Raw genomic sequence first — 18275 nt, 5'->3', positions numbered from 1 at the left:
AGTCACAAATATTTGGATGACTATACTTGCACTTTTTCATCATTACTTGTGGATGAATTGGCAGGATTTTTCACACTAAGGCACCCAAAGTGAGCTGGTGGATCTCTGAGCGCGTGCGGCTACGGGCTCAATGGCAGTCAGTGCTCATTCATTCCAAAAGCAGGTGAAACTCAGGAGGGAGGATTATAACTCAGCCATATGATATGAAAGACCTACAATTACTGTGGCTAACAACAAACAAACCCCCAAATCATTCGGTATTAGCTCTGTACAGCAAGAACCCATTTGCCTTCTTTAAGAGAATACTACCCACAGACCTCCTAGGATTAGCTCCTCGTATGATAAAATCTTATGCAACAAACAGAATGTGTTCAAGCTTTGGACCCTCTGGCTATCATTATAAAGCAGGAGAAAAACAGCTTTTACAATATAAAAAAAAAAAGGAAACACTCCACCTAAGCTGTCAACAGTGACTTGTAATTCTTTCTGTGCTGTCCACACAGTACAACTCCCATGCCACCGCACAGTTTTCCTGTAATCCCAGAGAGACAAAACAATGACAAATAAATTAATGGGCTTTTTGCTAAACTGAGTTCTGTTTCTTACTGAGAAAAGTGCTTCAACCCTCCCAGTCTAATGACAATAGTATGCTCAGGCACTCAATATTACCAGTTTATCCAGTTTGAGCTTGTTGAACCATCTTGAAATCAATTTCTTTTATTCATGCGTCCTAAGAGACTGGAGGTGAAATTCTGAACCCTAGACATGCTTTATCACACATACTTTATAATTTTGGGCATTTGGAAATAAAACCATGGACTAATTTCTAACCTACAAAGTATACGAACAGCATATTGTCATACCTCAAGGAATAGTGGCTGATCATTTTGAATACTACTCTGGGCTTTTGGTTTGGTATTGAGGTTGTTTTTAATAACCTTTAATCATACTTTCAGCTACAGTAACAGATATTTCTCAATAATAGTTATTGCCAGATATTGCCACAGGACGTAAGTAAAAATTAAGCAGAGCAGAGACCTTCGCCTACTAAAAAATTTTTAATTACCAAATGTTTCCCGCCAATTTTCTTCAACATTTCTGTGCATTTTTATGCTAACAAGTCATAAGACAGTTAATACCTTTTGCCACTCATTTAGGAACACATGCCCATTTTGCAATTTATCGCTGTTTCAGTTGCTGCACACACTTTTCTACATCTTGGAATGCAAGACCAAACCCATTGAAATATGTTTTATCATTTTATAAAAAGGGGGACATAGGAATTATGTCAAAAAGAAAAATTTCCTGTTTTATCAACAGATAAAAACCAAATCCTCCATAAGAATCTGTTCAGAAAATCTGAGGCAAGAATGAAAAACCAGCCCCAAAACAGAACTACCAGGACAGGATGTTTAAGTCCATCAGTTCTGCAGGTCATTTCTCAGACATCATTTTCAACTTGCTGCACACGCAAAGACAATCACGAGAAAGCACCAAAGCGCTTTATACTCAACATTTTTGCAGTTTTACCCTAAAACTCAGCATCAGCACTAGTACTTGGCACTTGCTTTAGGGTCTGAGTAGGTGAGGCCATAAAAGCAGTGACACTTTTTGTGTCACGGGAACACAGAGGCTCCTAAACGCAGAGGTGACCGAGAGCGCGAAGGCGTTGGCAGCCGCATTCCGCGCCCTGGGCTGCTCCCAGCTGCAGCTGAAGTTCCCAGCTCCCTGCATCACGCCAAGTTCTCAACTTGGGCACAAATTTCAGCCTTGTTTTCGTCTCTGCCTCTGTGCTGTTAGTTGGTACGGGAAGATATTTGTAACGCAAAGCAAGAAAATGAGAATAGTAACGAGAACAACTTGATGGTAAGAAGAAGTAAGGCACACGGGTCACGGCGTGCTCCGCATTTTGAAGGATAACTGCACAGAACTTCCTTCTCTTTCTACTGAAGAGCTACTGAATCACCAAGCTCCTTGCAGTCATGGTTTTTGAGGAGCTCAAGGTGAATGAAACGTGCAGTCCAGAAACCGAAGTGTTTCTAAAGAAAATATTCTTAGTTTGTTTTTTGAGCATGGCTCTGCCCCGCGTTATAGACAAAATTTACAATTCTGTAGACAGGCCGTGTGTGAGGAGAAAAGTACAGGAATGGAAACACTGATTATCAAAAAATCATAGGATTTCAGTAAGATAAAGAAGAAATACATTATTTGGTACTCTGACAAACTGTTCAAACAGATAATTGGATTTATTTTTGCAAGACTCATTGAATGTTTTCTACATACCATATTTTATGCTAAAATATATCTGCATAAAATACACAGTGGGTCTGAAAGGCTGAAATTGGGTTTCATTTGTTAATGTTCTTTGATGGTTCAGATTGTTGTAAATTTGAACATTTATGACTGTTTTACAACTAAAGATATTATATTCTCTGGGGCATTTAGCAAATTTATTTTGATAGAATAAATTCTCAGACTTTCTTTGAAGAAAAACGTGGGGGAAAAATTCAGATTATGTTGGAAGTATAAAACACGCATTTTGTGACTGCAAGAAAAATAAGCTTAGAAATAGATACTATCAATGTGTTTTCTCATCTTTTAGAATTAATATTGATTATTTTCCCTGTAGCAGTATATCTGTGCTGAAAATCAAAAATGCACTAAATAACTGATTATGATCTATTTTATACATCCTCATCTCCTCATCTTTTCCCACCCAGAAATAACTGGCATAGAAGTAACCAATTGAAAACACAGAGGTAAACAGACTAATTCATCATTTACTACAATGTGGGGAGAAGAAATGCATTCCTAGCAACTTCTGCAGAGCCTGCAGAACTCAGTATATTGCAAAAAAGAGCTCCATTTATTGTCCAGCCTATTTAGTGAAAGTTATAGCACAGTCTGCTGTCAGGGGAGGACTGATTCACTCTCTGCAGATACAGACAATCAGTCCCTCAAAAGGAAAAAAAAATAAAAAAGCCAATTTTAGAGGAGTTCCATTTTTTTCCTTTCTTCTCTTTCACCACACAGTAGACTTTTCAATCTGACAGACAAGTAAAATTTTATAGTGGTAACACATTACTTTTCCTGAAAAGCGCTATTACTATAGAATTCAAACAATGCTGTTGATAACAGAAGTTCCCAGGTAAGAAACTCTGCAGACACCTTCTGCTAGCTCAATATGAACAACACACACTACCTGATCCACATCAGGGTCCCAGCCTGGGGGACAGGGGACAGAGGGGCCGTGACAGACACGGCCACCGCCAGGTCCCTCAGAGAGCTGAGCTTGTACTCACACGGAGGGCAGAGCTGCTTGGAGCATCAGCCTGAGCTGGATCCAGCCCTTGGGGACAGCCCTGTGCATCACCAGAGCATTTAGACCCTGTGGAGTGGCACAGGGCTGCCCATCCAGCCCTGCGGCTCTGCCTCCTCTCAGGAGCCCCTCTCGGGACACGTCGTGACTCTGCTGAGTCTCCAGGTGCCAGCAGTGTCTGAGGCAGGTGCTTATTTCATCCACCTACCATTTGCTGTTTCATCCCATGTAATTTAAGGGCAAGCTCTGCAGCAGCCAGGCAGGCCTTCCCTGCTGTAGGAAGGGGTGCTCTGGGTCAGGGCTGCTCTCCCATTAACTCACGGTGGATGGGCAGGGTTTGAATTTTGGAGAGGTGGCGTGTCCCTCCTGCCCCCCTCCATTTCAGCTCAGAATTATGGGCTTTCATGAGTACTGACACTCAGCTTTGCAGGATTAACTTTTGGGTGACAGGGAAAGCTTTGCAGCAGCTCATATTGTGAAAACCTATTCTAGAAAAGGTCTTTAAGTGAACAAGTTACAATTAGTAATAAGGAAATTATCTGCACAGATACCAAGTTCAGGCTAACATTGGATTTACATTACAATGACAGCGCTCTAAATCTAATGTGCTGCTTCTCTGGTAGCGTCAGCTTTCACTGTCAAAACGGTTTTTTCAGTATGTGCAGCAGCTTTAACAGCCTGTGTGTAAAGTTTGCGGTACATGAAGAGCACAACGTGGTGTTATTTCAGCCCTCAGAGAAGGAACCTCCCCAAAAGCCAATGACTGCACTGAACAAGCCTGCCAAGCGTCCGTCTCTCCTCCCTCTTACACGCCAAACACCTTTGAAACAGCTTTTGTCTAGGGCAGCAGTCACCTATCGGGTAATATTGCTGCCCGTGAACCTGTTACCCATCCTGTGCTCGCCATCAGGGCAGGATTCTGGCTGCACATCACACACCGGACACGCCGGGAATGCTGCTGAACCCATCTGCTCCAGGCAGCAGCCAGCGCGGCGATCTCCGCGCTCCTCAGAGCGCACACGGCGTCTATTGTGGCTTAATTAGCAGCACAGCCAGCCCGGGGAAGGCTGAGATTGCACCTGCCGAGGTGGGCAGCGAGGCTGCAGAGCCCCCAGGCTCGGCAGCACTGCAGCACACAGCGCTGTGGGGACAGCCACCCCCCACCGCCCCGGCACCAAGTCCACTCACAGGATCTCCAGGTCGCGCAGGGCTCGGAAGGCTCCATCTTCGATGCAGCTGATCTGGTTGTTGTCCAGTTGCCTGCAGAAAGGAAGGGAGAGGATGAAGGCTGGCTCGGAGCGCCAGGTTGGGGCTTCCCTGTCAGCGAGGTGTCCCTCCACCCCCTCGCAGCGCCTGCTCAGCTGCCACGCTGCTCGGGGCTGCTGGCGGCTGTCTGACAGCGCTGCACGCTCCCGCACACTGAAGCCTGTCAGGTCTCAGTAAATATTAATTGCGGCTTTTTTTTTTTTTTCTTTTTTTTTTTTTTTTTTTTTTTTAAGGCAGAAGGGAGTAATTTCATTACATTAGGGCATCCAATCCATTATGAGCTTTTACCGTCATGTCACTGAAACAATTTCATTAAGCTAAAGGCCTGTAAATCATTGGAGGTCACTGGGCTGCCCTCCGTGACCTCACAGAATGCCGTTTTTTCTTTTACTGGAAGTTGGAGTCCTCTGTCCTGACAGTACTAAATCTTCAGGCTTTATCTACCCAAGAGCTGTGAGAGTGCATAGGGAATATACCAATTCCAAATTAGACTCAACTAATCTAATTTTATAGTCTTTTTATTATTCTAAGCACCAAATGTCTGTGGTGGTTCGATGCCTCTCTGCATTGTTACTGGTCCCATCTGGTAGCCCTTTCTATTGAAAGATTTCTGACTAAATACAGATTCTGACTAACTGCATCAGGGAGAGCAATCCAGTGACAAAAAGCATTATACACATGTACACTTAAAACACTATTTTGCTTCAAAACATGTAATTTAATATTTGGGTGGCGGAGTTCTCCCATTTGTCTCCCTGTATGCGCATGATTTTAATGAATTTTGCAATACATGTGGATGCAGCAAGACAGCTACATCTGTCTCCTCTGCTTAAAAGAATTAAAGTTGCAATTTAAAATTCAGTGATTACATTTTCTGACATCTGATCCCTTAAATTTTACACTTAAAGAAATAAAATTACATATCCAGTCACATGCAAGTAAAATATCTGCATTTCATGAAAAAATAGATGCAAGCTCCTGACTATCTGCTACTGCCCTTTGCACAGCATAAACTTTGGATTCGATGAGGCAGAGACCTTTTGTACTATGTGGGTAAAGTATCTTGAATAAAGATACAAAGATTACACTGTAGTTTCTGATTTTTATGAAACATATATATGTGTGTGTGTATATATATATATATATGCAACTATAGGAAATATATTACATGCATGTATAGTATGGTTGTATAGTTTCACCAACTACTTTCCAATTATTGGCTGTATCTAATTTTTGGTCTAAATAGACATTTGCAGCTATTTTCTTATTATACAACAATAAAGCACAAACAAGCAAATACAATCTTTATGAACCCCTCTAAAGGCTGAGGTTGATCTGCTAATATTGAGCATCCTGCCCATGTACACCTTTGCAAACCGTGGGACACTTACCCTTTGTGATGCAGTTTCTATCAATGAACATTGTATTTCTTCATGAGTTAAAGTACAGGAAAACCCACTCACACTCTAAGGTCTACTGAAATTCCTAGCAGCCATAAAGTCCCAGCTAGGGTTTCTCACAGCTTTCGCTAACTTTGGAGAACTTTGTGAATTTGGCAAAACTTCAGCAATGTCTCCAATACTGGCAGACAGTGGGATGTACAATCCTCCAAAAGGGATTTTTCTGTGTGTAGGAGTTCACGAACAGCTTATATACATATCTGGATAAATGTATACATACATATTTATGTTCTCTCTCTTTCTCTGACCATCTGTGAAAGATCCTAAAACCTCTCTATTTCTGACTGCTGAGAAGACTTGTCCTGATATCCCGGTTTAATTGACAAAAATTTGTGGCTCCAACAGAAGGGATGGTGCATTTTGAAGAGGAATGAACTTAAACGAGTTAAATACAGTGGTGTCTGCATGTTTAAGTACTTTACACTTAGCTTTATTAAGCAGAAGTTTGGCAGATATTAACATGTGGGGAGAATGGAGCCCCAACTTGAGAACCACCTCTCCCTCCCCTTCTGCGGGAAGTACTAGATATTGCACATTTTTTATTGGAGTTATACTATGATATTGATTTTTCTGCCAAATGCACTAAAATAAGCAAATAAACCCACAGTGTGCTACTCTCAAAGCCTTCTGATTAAAGGGATTCCTTGGTGGGTATTGTATTTTTAAAAAAACTGCTACTCTCATAGATTGATTTTTGTTGAAAAAGCTTAATGACCATTTTAATCATATTTCCATAGGTTCAGTCATGCCACTGCCAACAACCAGGTTTAGTCTGTGTGATCAATGCACAGGATCACAGCAAGGGAAACCTCTCAATGCTCAGAAAACACACACTTAGCAGGGCTATAGTAAATAGGGAACATATTCATTAGTGATACACCCTGATTCTGTGGCCCATAACCAATTCTTCACAGTCTCGGGGGTGACACCCACATGTTTAATGCTCCTTTGTCACAGAGCTCGTGTCTCCTGGTATCTATCACCCCAACACATTCACATCTGCATTGAAACATGAACATTTCTTCTCAAAAGGAAGAGAACTCCTAGTTGTCTTAAAATTAGGTTTTAAGACCCTCTGCCTCCCTATTTATTTCTCTGTGTGTAAAGATGGAAATCCTGTTTCTGTGCATCTGTACAGCACCCTGGTGAGCCGTTCAGTCAAGACTAGAAATTTAAGAGTTCAGATCTACATGTCTTCCTTTCACAACAAAGTGAAAAGTTAAAAGTTTTGGGGAAAGTTTAAGTGAAGTCTTACAGAAAGCCAAGGTGTCCAGCACATCTTTTTGTGCTTATGAAGACAAAAGGAACCCCCTGTGATGTGGACCAGCAGCCCGCTCACACACTCAGTGTGGGCAGGCTGTGCACACAGCTCCTCAAGGGGCCAGATGTCCCTAGCATTTGTTGAGAACATCTTACTTGAATACAATTAACCACATGCAGAGATGGTAAAATTTCAACTTAAAAAAAAAGGAAAAAAACCCAATGTTTCAGAAGAGGTGGAACCTGAGGAACATTGTGACACTGCTCCCATCTCCCCATCGCTGCATCCTGAACAGAGCACGCAGGCACACAGAGCACAGGTCAGATTCCTGAGACACACCTCACCTGCTCCAGGCTCACAGGGGAATTTTTAAAAATGGTCTTGGGCTGCAGAAGCCTTGGCTCAGATTTAAATGGCACCTCTATTTGTCAGCACTCCTAGCCTTTCTAGAAAATCTTTTCCTTGAGACTGCAAGTGGGTTGGTTTGCACGTAGTGGTGCAACATGCTGGTGCTAAAAGGTCAGACAACACAAACTCAGATTTAAGAGGCAATTTTAAAAATACATGGACAAAATCGCTTTCCATACCTGCATCTACTCTGCCTTTTGAAGGAATGCAGCACTGGGCACAGATTGATCTAAACCTACCAAGTGATCTGACTGCCTCTGACCAAGAAATGTCCTCACAGAGAAATACTGAGCTGCTGAAGGATGAATGAAACCACAGTAACTGAGCTGTGAGACCCTTCCAAATTTTGCTGAGTTACATGGATAGCTAACTTTGGTTTGGGCCGAAGTGTTTGGGTTAAAAGCTGAATCTCTCATGCATCAGACACCAAGCAGTGAAGCTGAGCAGACCCAGATCCCAGAGCTGGGCTGGGTGATGCTGTCAGAGCAGGTCAGCTGAGATGGCCGGCTGGGACCGCCAGCAGCTCCCCTGGGATTGAATTATCCCCGCTGACCCCACCCCGGAGGCTCCAGGGATCCCAGAGCTCCGTGACAGGCAATTAGCAACCAGACAATGCCGGCAGAGAACGACAGCAACGCCCGAGAACAGAGCAAAGCACTCGAGCAAGGAAAATACTGAATGGGCAAATGGGATTTAGGTGGAGTGTGACACAGACAAATGCTTATAAACAATCCAAGAATTTATAAAAGTCTTTGGAGGAAAAGGCATCTTTCATGTGGCAGAGCTGTAATACATAAAGCCATATGTATTACTGCAATTTGGCTCTAATGTGGAGTCAATAACTACTCTCAGTTTTTATTGAAAAGCAGGAAAATTATCTGAGTACATTACATGCAACTGATGGATAAAACTTAAAATTAATGTTTTAAAGAAAAAAAAAAAAAAAACTTAGACACAAATCACCTTGCTAAGAAATGAGAAATAACACTGCACCCTAACAGATTTATATACAGGAGAATCTATGGCTTGGCTAAAAAGCCACTTTAAATGTTTAAAACACTTTTTCCCTGACAGTGTAACTCTGGCTTATCCATTTAGACTGGTGCATTATCTATCATAAATAAGAGTTAAATTTCAAATACTATTTAAAAGGAATAGGGTTTTACAAGGTTGATATTCTTTTGCCATTTCAAATAATCCTTTAAATACCGAGCCTTGAAGGTTTTGCTCACAACAATAAGGAATATTTAATTTTCAAATGCATTTGAGAATTACAAATCCCCAGCAACAAAACTGATAAAATATTATCATGCTACTAGTTTTAAGATTTTTTTTAAAAAAACCACAGAAATATTTTAAACATAAAAGAACTGAATTCATGAAGGGTGTAATTTACCAAAACTGAAATAATCTATTTTTTTTATTAACATTAAAGAATTTCTGTTTAAAACCCCAAGTTTGTATTACTAGCAAGATTTCTTCACAGCACACCAACTATATATGAGATTTCAGAATTTTTTCTGCAATTTGCCACACTCACATTCACAAAGAAGAGGCCCTTCAAGCATCAACATTTAAAAATAATGGACTTTATAAACAGTGTTTTGTACTTTATTCAGCAAGGGATTTTTTTTCCATTTTCAAACACTACCAAGGCCACTGCAGAGCTAATCTATTTTTTAATTATACTGTGACAGTAGCTAAAATACTATAACCTTTTTCTATATTTTGCCCAAAATCTTGTTCAATATTTAAATAAAAGCCAGTATTAATGACTGCTGTAATATATACTGTTCCAATTTCTTTCGCATATTTCACATTTAGCATAAAAAAGCAGTTATGATAGTTGCATATTTAAGGTTTACTGTTACTGCTATAAAATTACTGTTATAGCTTGTAGCTACACTCACAGATAAAAAATCAGGCAGGTGCCATTTCCTCATTGAGGAAAGACTTGCATTTTTAACCAGTTATATCCATGTTCAGGAATTGTATGACCAAAATATTAAAAGTAATTTCAGTCGTGATTTCACAGGAAGGTAAATGCACAGTGAGTTATTACAGAATCATTTTTAGAAAGAAATAATTTTGCTAATTACATCTTCAAAAGAACCTCTGTTGGGACAACATTTTCCCTTTCCATTTCCTTTTTCATTTTGTTTCTAATACAGAGTTGCTGGTTCTATGTCATCTCTTTCCTGCACAGTTTGCACTCTAGTATTTAAGTTCTTCCATAACCTGCAAGAATTAGAAAGACACTCTAAAACATCTATTGCCCTTATGTGATTCCAAGAGTATTAAAATAGCTGAGGAAAGTGACACCAACACATCTATTTAAAATTTCCCACATGCCAAACTAAAGTCCTTATCCTTGTAGTAATTGATGAGGAAGCCCCAGTAAATGAGGAAAGATGGTGCTTTGAGGTAATGTTAAATTCAATTAAATTGAAATAACATGAAGTTCTTTCAAAGTAGCTTTTAATGCTTTTTTTCCCATTTCATTTTTTACTCTTTATTTATTCTTCACTAAAATCACTCTATAAGAGCTTGCTTATATTAGAAAATATAAAAGATTGATACAGCTTGATCACAACAGATGCAATCTCACTCTGAGATTTTTACAAGTGCTTCAAAATTCCCTTTTTTGTTTTTCTTTTTTGGTTCCCAAGGATGCAGTTTTGCCAAAAGCTGTGGTTTAGGCTTTGTGCAGAAGCAGCTCATCTGCCTGAGATAATAGGGCAGACTCATATTCTCTGTCTTCTGTTTTCATACCCAACCTCTGCTGCCACGCTGTTAAATTCAAGGAGGGAGGAATATCTGATTTGAAGGGGAAGAATTGCTTATGAATAATTATTCTGCAGACTATTCAAAATTACTAAGTATTTACTCTGAGTGTTTGTACTACATTAACTCACAAATCAAAATGCTGCTGTCACAAAATAACCAAAATATCAGCTTAAAGCAAAACTTGAGTGACAAACAAACATGGAGACTCCTCCTGCTACAAGGACGAACATACACAAACACAAGATTTCCTTTCAATATCAGGTGCTTTAGAACATTTTTTTTTCTTTTTTTAACTCTCTCTGGTTGCTGATGTAACAAATAGTGCATACCAAGCACAGAAATGGCTGTCTCCATAGCAATTGGGGCAGGTTTTGCTGTTTCCCTAGTTACTCTTGACTGATAACCATCTGTTGTTCTCCTCTGCCACAGCCCCAAAGGGGAAAAGGGGAAGAAAAGAGAAAGATAAAATGGGTGTTTGAGAAAATGAAAGTTACTTACTGTGGGTTTTTTTACAGTTTTAGAAGGTTTGCACTTATTTAAATTATTTATTGTTGTGTTGACAAGTGTCAAACACCACACGTAAAGGAAAGTTCTACTTCAGAATGTTACTAACTGACCTTATTAGTCAGAAATCATGCCAGGGAATCAGATTAGGAATATTAATAGGAAATCATGTCATTAGGGGCAGCATTATGAAACTGGAAAATCTGAAAGCAAGGCTAGGAAAAATAGGCAGTTGTTAAAAGGAAATAAGGAGCAGACATTTGTCACCTGCAAAGTGCAGGGGCTGGAGGAGCTGCAGGTGGTTCCATGCACCCAGCTGCTGCAGGTGGAGCAGGAACTGTGCCTTCCAGCCCTGAGCTCTGCTCACCTGGGGCTGTTGTTGCCCCCCAGCCTGAGCCCCCTCCTCTCGGGTGTGTCTGGCAGGGAAGGGGGCACAGCACGGGCAGGCTGCAGGCTCCGGCTGCCCGTGCCCCATCCTGAGCCCAGGATGGCAGCAGCGTTCAAACTCTCCCAGAATCTGTGCCTGGGAGCAAGGCCAGGGCTTACACAGGCTCCTGCACCATCGTGGCATCCCTTCTGTGCAGCCAACAGCACAGAAGTCACTCTCATTCCCCAGGCAAAACAACAAACCCCACAGGAGCTGGTACCGCCCAGAGTGCAGCAGCAGCAACCAGGATTGGGGTTTTCTCCTCAAAATCCTTCTCTGCTGCAACAGATTCATTACACAACCAGAACTTAAGAAAAAAGACCCAAAATGCTCCATCCCCTCCGCTTAAAAAGTGTTTCAATTGTCAAAGAGAGACAAAACTTGTTTGGAGCCACTGGCATGTAAAATGGGCTCAGTAGGACAGAGGGCTGCAAAAACTCTCCAGTGTGACACAGCAAGGCAGGGCTGGTGCTCTGCTGGCTGCAGAGCTGGACAGATGTTCTGGACAGATGTTCTGGACAGGGGTGACACCCCTGCTGCCCTGGGGACACCCCTGCAGGTTGAGCTGGCCCTGCCCTGACCCAGCCCGTGCCAGGGGCACAGAGCTCACTGTGAGATGGTTTAACAGGGACACGTGGCAAAAAGCCTGTTCATTCTGGAGGTGCTCCTTGCTGACACATCTTTATGTTTAAAAACCTACAAAACTCAGGTTTGAGAGGAAAATGAAGGCTCTCCTGCCTTTGAGAAGCTTGGACTGACCAGCAAACATGAAAGTGTTGTGGGGCACGGAGGCAGTGGCAGAGCAGGGAAGGTGAACATGCCCAGGGCAGGGCCCAGAAGTGCCTGGATTTTTACATGGTTAGGGGGATGACAGAGCAAAAGGAAATCTGGACATTCAATCTCCAGACATCTGTCCCCTCTGAAATCCCATATCACATTAGATTAATGCTGTCACCTGCAGTCAAACAATGGCTTGAGATAAGTTCTTCTAGCTCTCAGGACAAGAATTAGGAGGAAGCAATACCAAACCACTAAATATTGGGAGTATATGGCAGAGTGTCTGCCTTGCTGCATAGCTGGTAAATTTGGGCAAAACAGTAGATTTTTTTTTTAAACTTTTTTCCTTTTGTAATTAGAAAATTAATGCTAAAAACTTGTGGTACTATCCAATTAACAGCTTGCAGTTATAAATGGCAGTTTCTTAGTCTAAGACACCAATAAGTTTTCAGTCAAAGCCTGTTTTATCAGACTGTTTTAAAAAAAACCCAAAATGGCCAGTTAAAGCTGGAGAAGGAATCACAGTTGTATCTCCACATCCCATTTTTGATTGGGGACTTTTCTCTACATGGTCCTGCTCAGTTCCTCAACCAACTCCCACAGCCACTGGAGAACAGTTAACAAATCACACATTGCAGGATGCTGCATTAATTTTAAATCACCCTGACAGGGATTTCCAGCACTGACCACGCTTAACACAGGTTCAGAAGCTTTTCTAAGGGCTTCCAAACCAGACCATTTCATCTTTAACACAGCTGTGGGCTCCTGTGAACCACACAGATGAATACAAGTGGATCTCCAGATGAAAAGCAGGGTTGGAGGGTGTGCTTCCAGGAATTTGCTTTGTTTTACCCTTTTTCTTCTATACTGATCAAGCAATAGCAGCTTGATTTTGAGACATGGAATTTATCTCCTTCTAGTAATTTCTGTTGTAAAATAAGCCACTGACAAACTCACCAACAAAAAAAAAAAAAAAGTGTTTTGAATTACTTTAAGACAAAGAGGCATTAGGCTTAGTTACAGCTCGTGCTGTTCACTGATGACCTGCCTGGGTATTATCAGAGGCTTTGTTGTTAACACAGAAATGCCTCTAATGACATGCAGCTGCAAATCCTGACTCCTAACCCTTTCTGTGCTTTGCTGGTTGATTTCTCAGGCCAGCTGAGGAAGAGCAGCACCACAGGTACCCCACATAACTACAGCCCTGAGCTGTTGCCCTCTTCCTGATACAAAGCAGGGCTGGCAGTGGCTGTAAAAACCACTGAAATTTGTTTTCCAGTGGTTGCTTCAATGCATAAGCAAAGCCCTGATTCTGTGATTTTAAGTCCTTTTATTTGTTATTTCTTAGCATCACACCCCATTTTGCAAGTCAGAGCTGTGGCTGACTTGTAGTCAGCTCTAGACAAGATTCTGGGTGAGTTTAGTTGAATTGGTGCTAAGGCTCAGAGAGACACCCTGGAGTTCAGCCTGAACCTCACCAGCCTTTACAGCACTCACATCAAACTTCATTCTCACTACTCAAGGCAATGAATTCAAGTTCCCAGAGTCCCACTGGAATAACTTTTACAGTCTGTATACCTCATTGCCCCAAATTTGCTTGTTCTGCATGATTTCAAAAAAGTAACACAATACTTGATTTGGGTTACTGCATTACCTGCTTATGCCACAAAAACTGTAATTAAAGGGTGAAATCTTGCTGTGGGCTTTAATATGCTGATTTATGTTTGTATTAAGTTTATAAATACAGCACTCTGCACTTTTCTGAGCACTCTGTGGGCTTATATATGTAATTTAGGTGGTTACATATACATGTATGTATATATGAGTAAAGCAAATAACGCTTCCCTTAGACTAAGAGGAGTGGCAAAGGGTTCCAATAAGCACTAAAATCTGCAATTCTGTCACATACAAGTCCTGAGCAGGCCAACCTGCAGCTGATTCCTCATTATCTCCATTCCACTCATAGACATGGAGTGTTTGTTGGGCAGTTGGACATGAACTTGAAAACCTATTCTTCTTCCCTGAGTAGCTTTCCATATCCAAATTAATCACCCTGGGACATATTTCTGAAGTTGTCACACCAGCTCTGCCTCTGTGACTTGTGTTCCCCTCTGCCACCACACTCCTTTGTGCACACCAGGGGTGGAACACTTCCCCAGCTCTGTCAGTCAAACAACTGCACCTAACAAATTAAGGCCTAAAACACTTAAAAAGAGCTAGCCAGAACAAGAAGTGTTTGGAAAGATAACCAGTTTCTAGAACAAAAATAAAAGAGGAAATCTTTAAGAAAAGATTTCTTAAACAAACCCAAAAATATTGTAGGAACCACACTAAGTAAGTTACCTGATAAATTAAATGGGAATCAAATCCAATGTTCTCCTTGGTTATCTAAGCACCTAGCAATTACATCCTTTTTTAAATACCTTGGAAAGTGCTCTGGAATCAACACCAAACTGGATCAGAGTTGACAAAAAAAGCCATTTTTGCTTTCCTGTTTTCAAGGCAGCCAAATTCACATCATCTGTGAGTGTTTGTCACCCGAGGTAAGGACAGCAAGCCATCCTGCAGATTGTTGTTTACAAGCACTTTGCAACAAATGTTCTACTTGAACACCCCCATGAACCAGAAGCACCCAATATGTTTGGATGACTACAGTCAGTTTTTGTTAGCAGATCCTCAGCTCCCCAAACAATGTTTTACCAAATCAATGTGGCACTGCCACGTCTCCTTGAGGAGCGTGGCACGGAGCATATGGGACAGCTCTTGTGCAGATTCACCAGGGAGTTCCTTTCCACCTACATGGAACCATAGGTCTGCTCATTTTAATTCATAACAAATGCATCCATCTATTTTTGGCACGTATGGGATGGCTGTGGCATTTGAGTCCCCCACCCTTTAATATATTTATTCCTCCTCCCCAGAGCTGTCAGCAACACCATGAGGTTTTACAACATTTCAGGGACTGAACTCATCTCTTCCAGTTTCACCAACCTACAAATTTCCAAATTAAAATGTTCTTCTCTAGCCTTGGGCCAGGTATAATACTGATATAAAACATGGAGCAATGACATCATAGAAATTGACACATTTTGTTGATTGTAATCTGTTTTTATGTGTTTTACCCCACACCTAAGAGATAACCAGTGATAACCTTAATGAAATAATACACTCACAAGAACCAACAGCTTTCACATCAGAATGCATGGGCTTTTCCTTTTTTTAAATAAACAAAAAACAGAGATGCTGCAGTAAGGTAAGAAAAATCATAAAGGCTTCATAAAACCAAGCCAGAGCAATGCCTGGGAAAGTTTGTCTGACTTTCTCCCCGACCAGACTGTCAGCATCCACGTGCAGGAGGGAAAGTTCATATCAAAAGGGCTGAACACAGTGCAAGAGGTCATCACTGATGAGGTTATTGCCACAAAGTGCCTTGACAAAGACCCAGGTGAAGGGTGTATAACAGCACTGGTGTTTTACTGGGCTGCAGGGCCTGAAAGGAAAAGTCACCAAATCCCTGCTGGTATATCCTAAGATCAGCCTGATTCTGGGGGAGAGCTGAAAAGCAGGCTGCAGGTGCTGAGGTCTCCCAGCTTCCCTTGTGGATTGCCAATCTCCTGGAGGGATAAACTGCTGGGCAAGGAATAACTGAACCCAGGAGCTGAAATATCCCAGTGCAGAGACCCCAGCACCAAGGGACAGCCCTAATCTCCAAAACAACACACACTGCAAGAGCAGGACAGGTCACCTCCAAAGGGATTTATTCCATCTTGCAGGAGATTTGAGTGACTTAAAACTCTGCACTTTATCTATAAATGCAGGACTTGTAATGAATGTAAGTGTGAAAGAATTATTTCATCAAAAACTGGTAAAAACAGCATCCTGAGAGAACTGCATGCCCAGTTTAAAAACAAAAATATGGATAGAAGATGTTAGACATTTGGTTAGTATTATTAAATAATTTTTGCACTTCTGATATCAACAGAAAATACTGTAGAGGCAGGTTTATGTACAGAATTGCCTAGAAATTACAGACTTCAATATTTTTCTCTGCAAATTTTACTTTAATTTTTTTTAAGAAATGTATTTCCTTTTGAAATCATTAAAACAACCTTCAAGTAATTCTAGGCACTGTGATTTCTTAAATATAAAAGCTTACATTCTGAAATGTAAGCATTTATATTTATAGATATATATTTACTCACTAGTCACTGAATAAGGATTACACAAGCCTTACAAACCTGAAGCCACTATCAAAGAATCTTAAAAATTAACTTATCCAGATGAATTTGAAATTTCCTTGCTAGCTGGTGTATATTTTATTAGTATTTTTCCCTGACATTAGTCCATAAATACGTTCCTAAAGAGACACCTGCTTCCTCTGCCAGCCTTGTCGTGACCAAAAGAAAACTTGGACTCCCAGGCAGGACCAGGCAGCAGGTTTGGATCACAAGATCTCACCAGTTACCTCACCTGACCCTTCAGACAAAACCTAAAAACCTCTTTCATACTGAGACCTGACAGCACTGAAATAAAACAGCCAGAAAAAAGCCCTGCCCCAATTTTTTTCTTTTTTTTTTTTTTTTTGCAATCAAAGCAACAATTTTTTTCTGTAAGTAGGTAAAGAGGATACCTGAACAATTGGCTTCCCAGGACATTTCTCCCATCCTCCTCAGTCACTGTCCTGAGAGTGCTGCTTGTTGCCCAACTTATTGTGAAGGGCTGGCTGCTCCCCCCCTGCCTGAACATTAACCCTTAATTATGTTTTCAGCTGCTCCTCGGGAAGGGAGAGCTCCACATCTCTGAAAAGCAGTGGGAGCTGCAGGCAGAGAGCCAAAACCAAACTGAAAATCCACCCCCAACAACAACCCCCTGCTCAAATAGTTCAGATAATTGTGAGTCCCTCTTACTCAGTGAATTATTTCAGGCAAACCACTTGACCTCTTTGCAGCAGTCATCTTCCCTCTAAGACTGGGCTTAAAACAGGACCTAATCAATAGCTGTTGCTGCATATGACCCGAGTTTAAGCATATAAATTAAATACTAAATAAAGTAGGTTCAAGGGTGAAACTCACACACAAGGCTACTGAAGGGTCACACAAAAAAAAGGGGAAAAAAGTCAATCTCATTTCTGAAGGTAATTTTCACACCAGAAAGCTCCATTTCCCTCCCCATGTCACAAAATGCCATTTTTAAATGTGTATGAGAGAGCCCTGTTCTGCTGCCCTGAGAGGCAGGCTGGGTGCTTTCTGCTGGGCTCCTGGAAATGCAGCAAGAGCTGCTTACAGACATCCTAATTGAAATTGTTTGCCTTGAGATTTCTGGTGCACCACACCACAGTTTTATACACCCCATTATCTCTTTAAATGAGTTAAATTCTAGGATTTGGAGGTTTGGGTTGGGGCTTTTCTGAGGGTTATTTTTGAAAAGCACCATCCTGTATTCTAGCATTGAGGTGTCATGACTGCCTCATAAGCAACTTGTGATTGACAGGATATTGATGCAGAATTTATGTAGGGAAATAATAGTGATTGTTCACTCATGAAACTTTGCTGTTCCTTCAAATAAACAATTTCAAAACCCTGGTCAAACAAGAGAAAGGAAGAAGAATCCTAAGTGTAAAAATGCACCTTGGACAAGCTGTGTATGCACATCAGCACAGTGCTACTGTGCTGCTCAATGAGTTGGAAAAATAACTCCAAAAAGAGCTTTAAAAAACCCACAAAAGGCTGGAGCAGAGGTTACTTCCTCATGAAGATGGAATTCTCTCATTTGTTTCTTTGACATTTATGGGACTACCAAAGGGTAAACAAAAGCAAAATTAGATCCCACAGGCCTTGGGTAGGAAAAAAAGAGTGGAGGGAAATGATATTCAGCAGCAGAAATCAGCTGTACAAATGAGACCATCATCTCACAGCCTTTTCCACTGCTGCTGCCTCCACTCCCCCTGTGTCATCTGGTCTTAAACAAAAAGGGTTTTATTCTTGCCTACCTCAAAGCTATTACACTAAAGCCATTCTCAGATTTGCACCTAGATAATCAACTTTATTTCTATTAATCTCATAGCAG

General features: G+C 41.2%; 1 protein-coding gene across 4 annotated transcripts in view; it reads right to left on the bottom strand.

The window, feature by feature from the left end:
• SLIT3 (slit guidance ligand 3) overlaps positions 1-18275 on the bottom strand; it is a 526251-nt gene that overhangs the window by 213329 nt on the left and 294647 nt on the right. For all 4 annotated transcript variants that reach the window (XM_030229266.2, XM_050979618.1, XM_050979619.1 and 1 more), the window contains one exon: positions 4508-4579. In XM_030229266.2, coding sequence (XP_030085126.1) covers positions 4508-4579 — 72 coding nt within the window. The remainder of the gene's footprint in view (positions 1-4507; positions 4580-18275) is intronic.

The sequence above is a fragment of the Serinus canaria genome, chromosome 13 (assembly GCF_022539315.1).
Source record: "Serinus canaria isolate serCan28SL12 chromosome 13, serCan2020, whole genome shotgun sequence".
Classification (NCBI taxonomy): domain Eukaryota; kingdom Metazoa; phylum Chordata; class Aves; order Passeriformes; family Fringillidae; genus Serinus; species Serinus canaria.
Note: the sequence above shows the minus strand (reverse complement) of the source record. Positions and strands in the feature narration are given on the sequence as shown.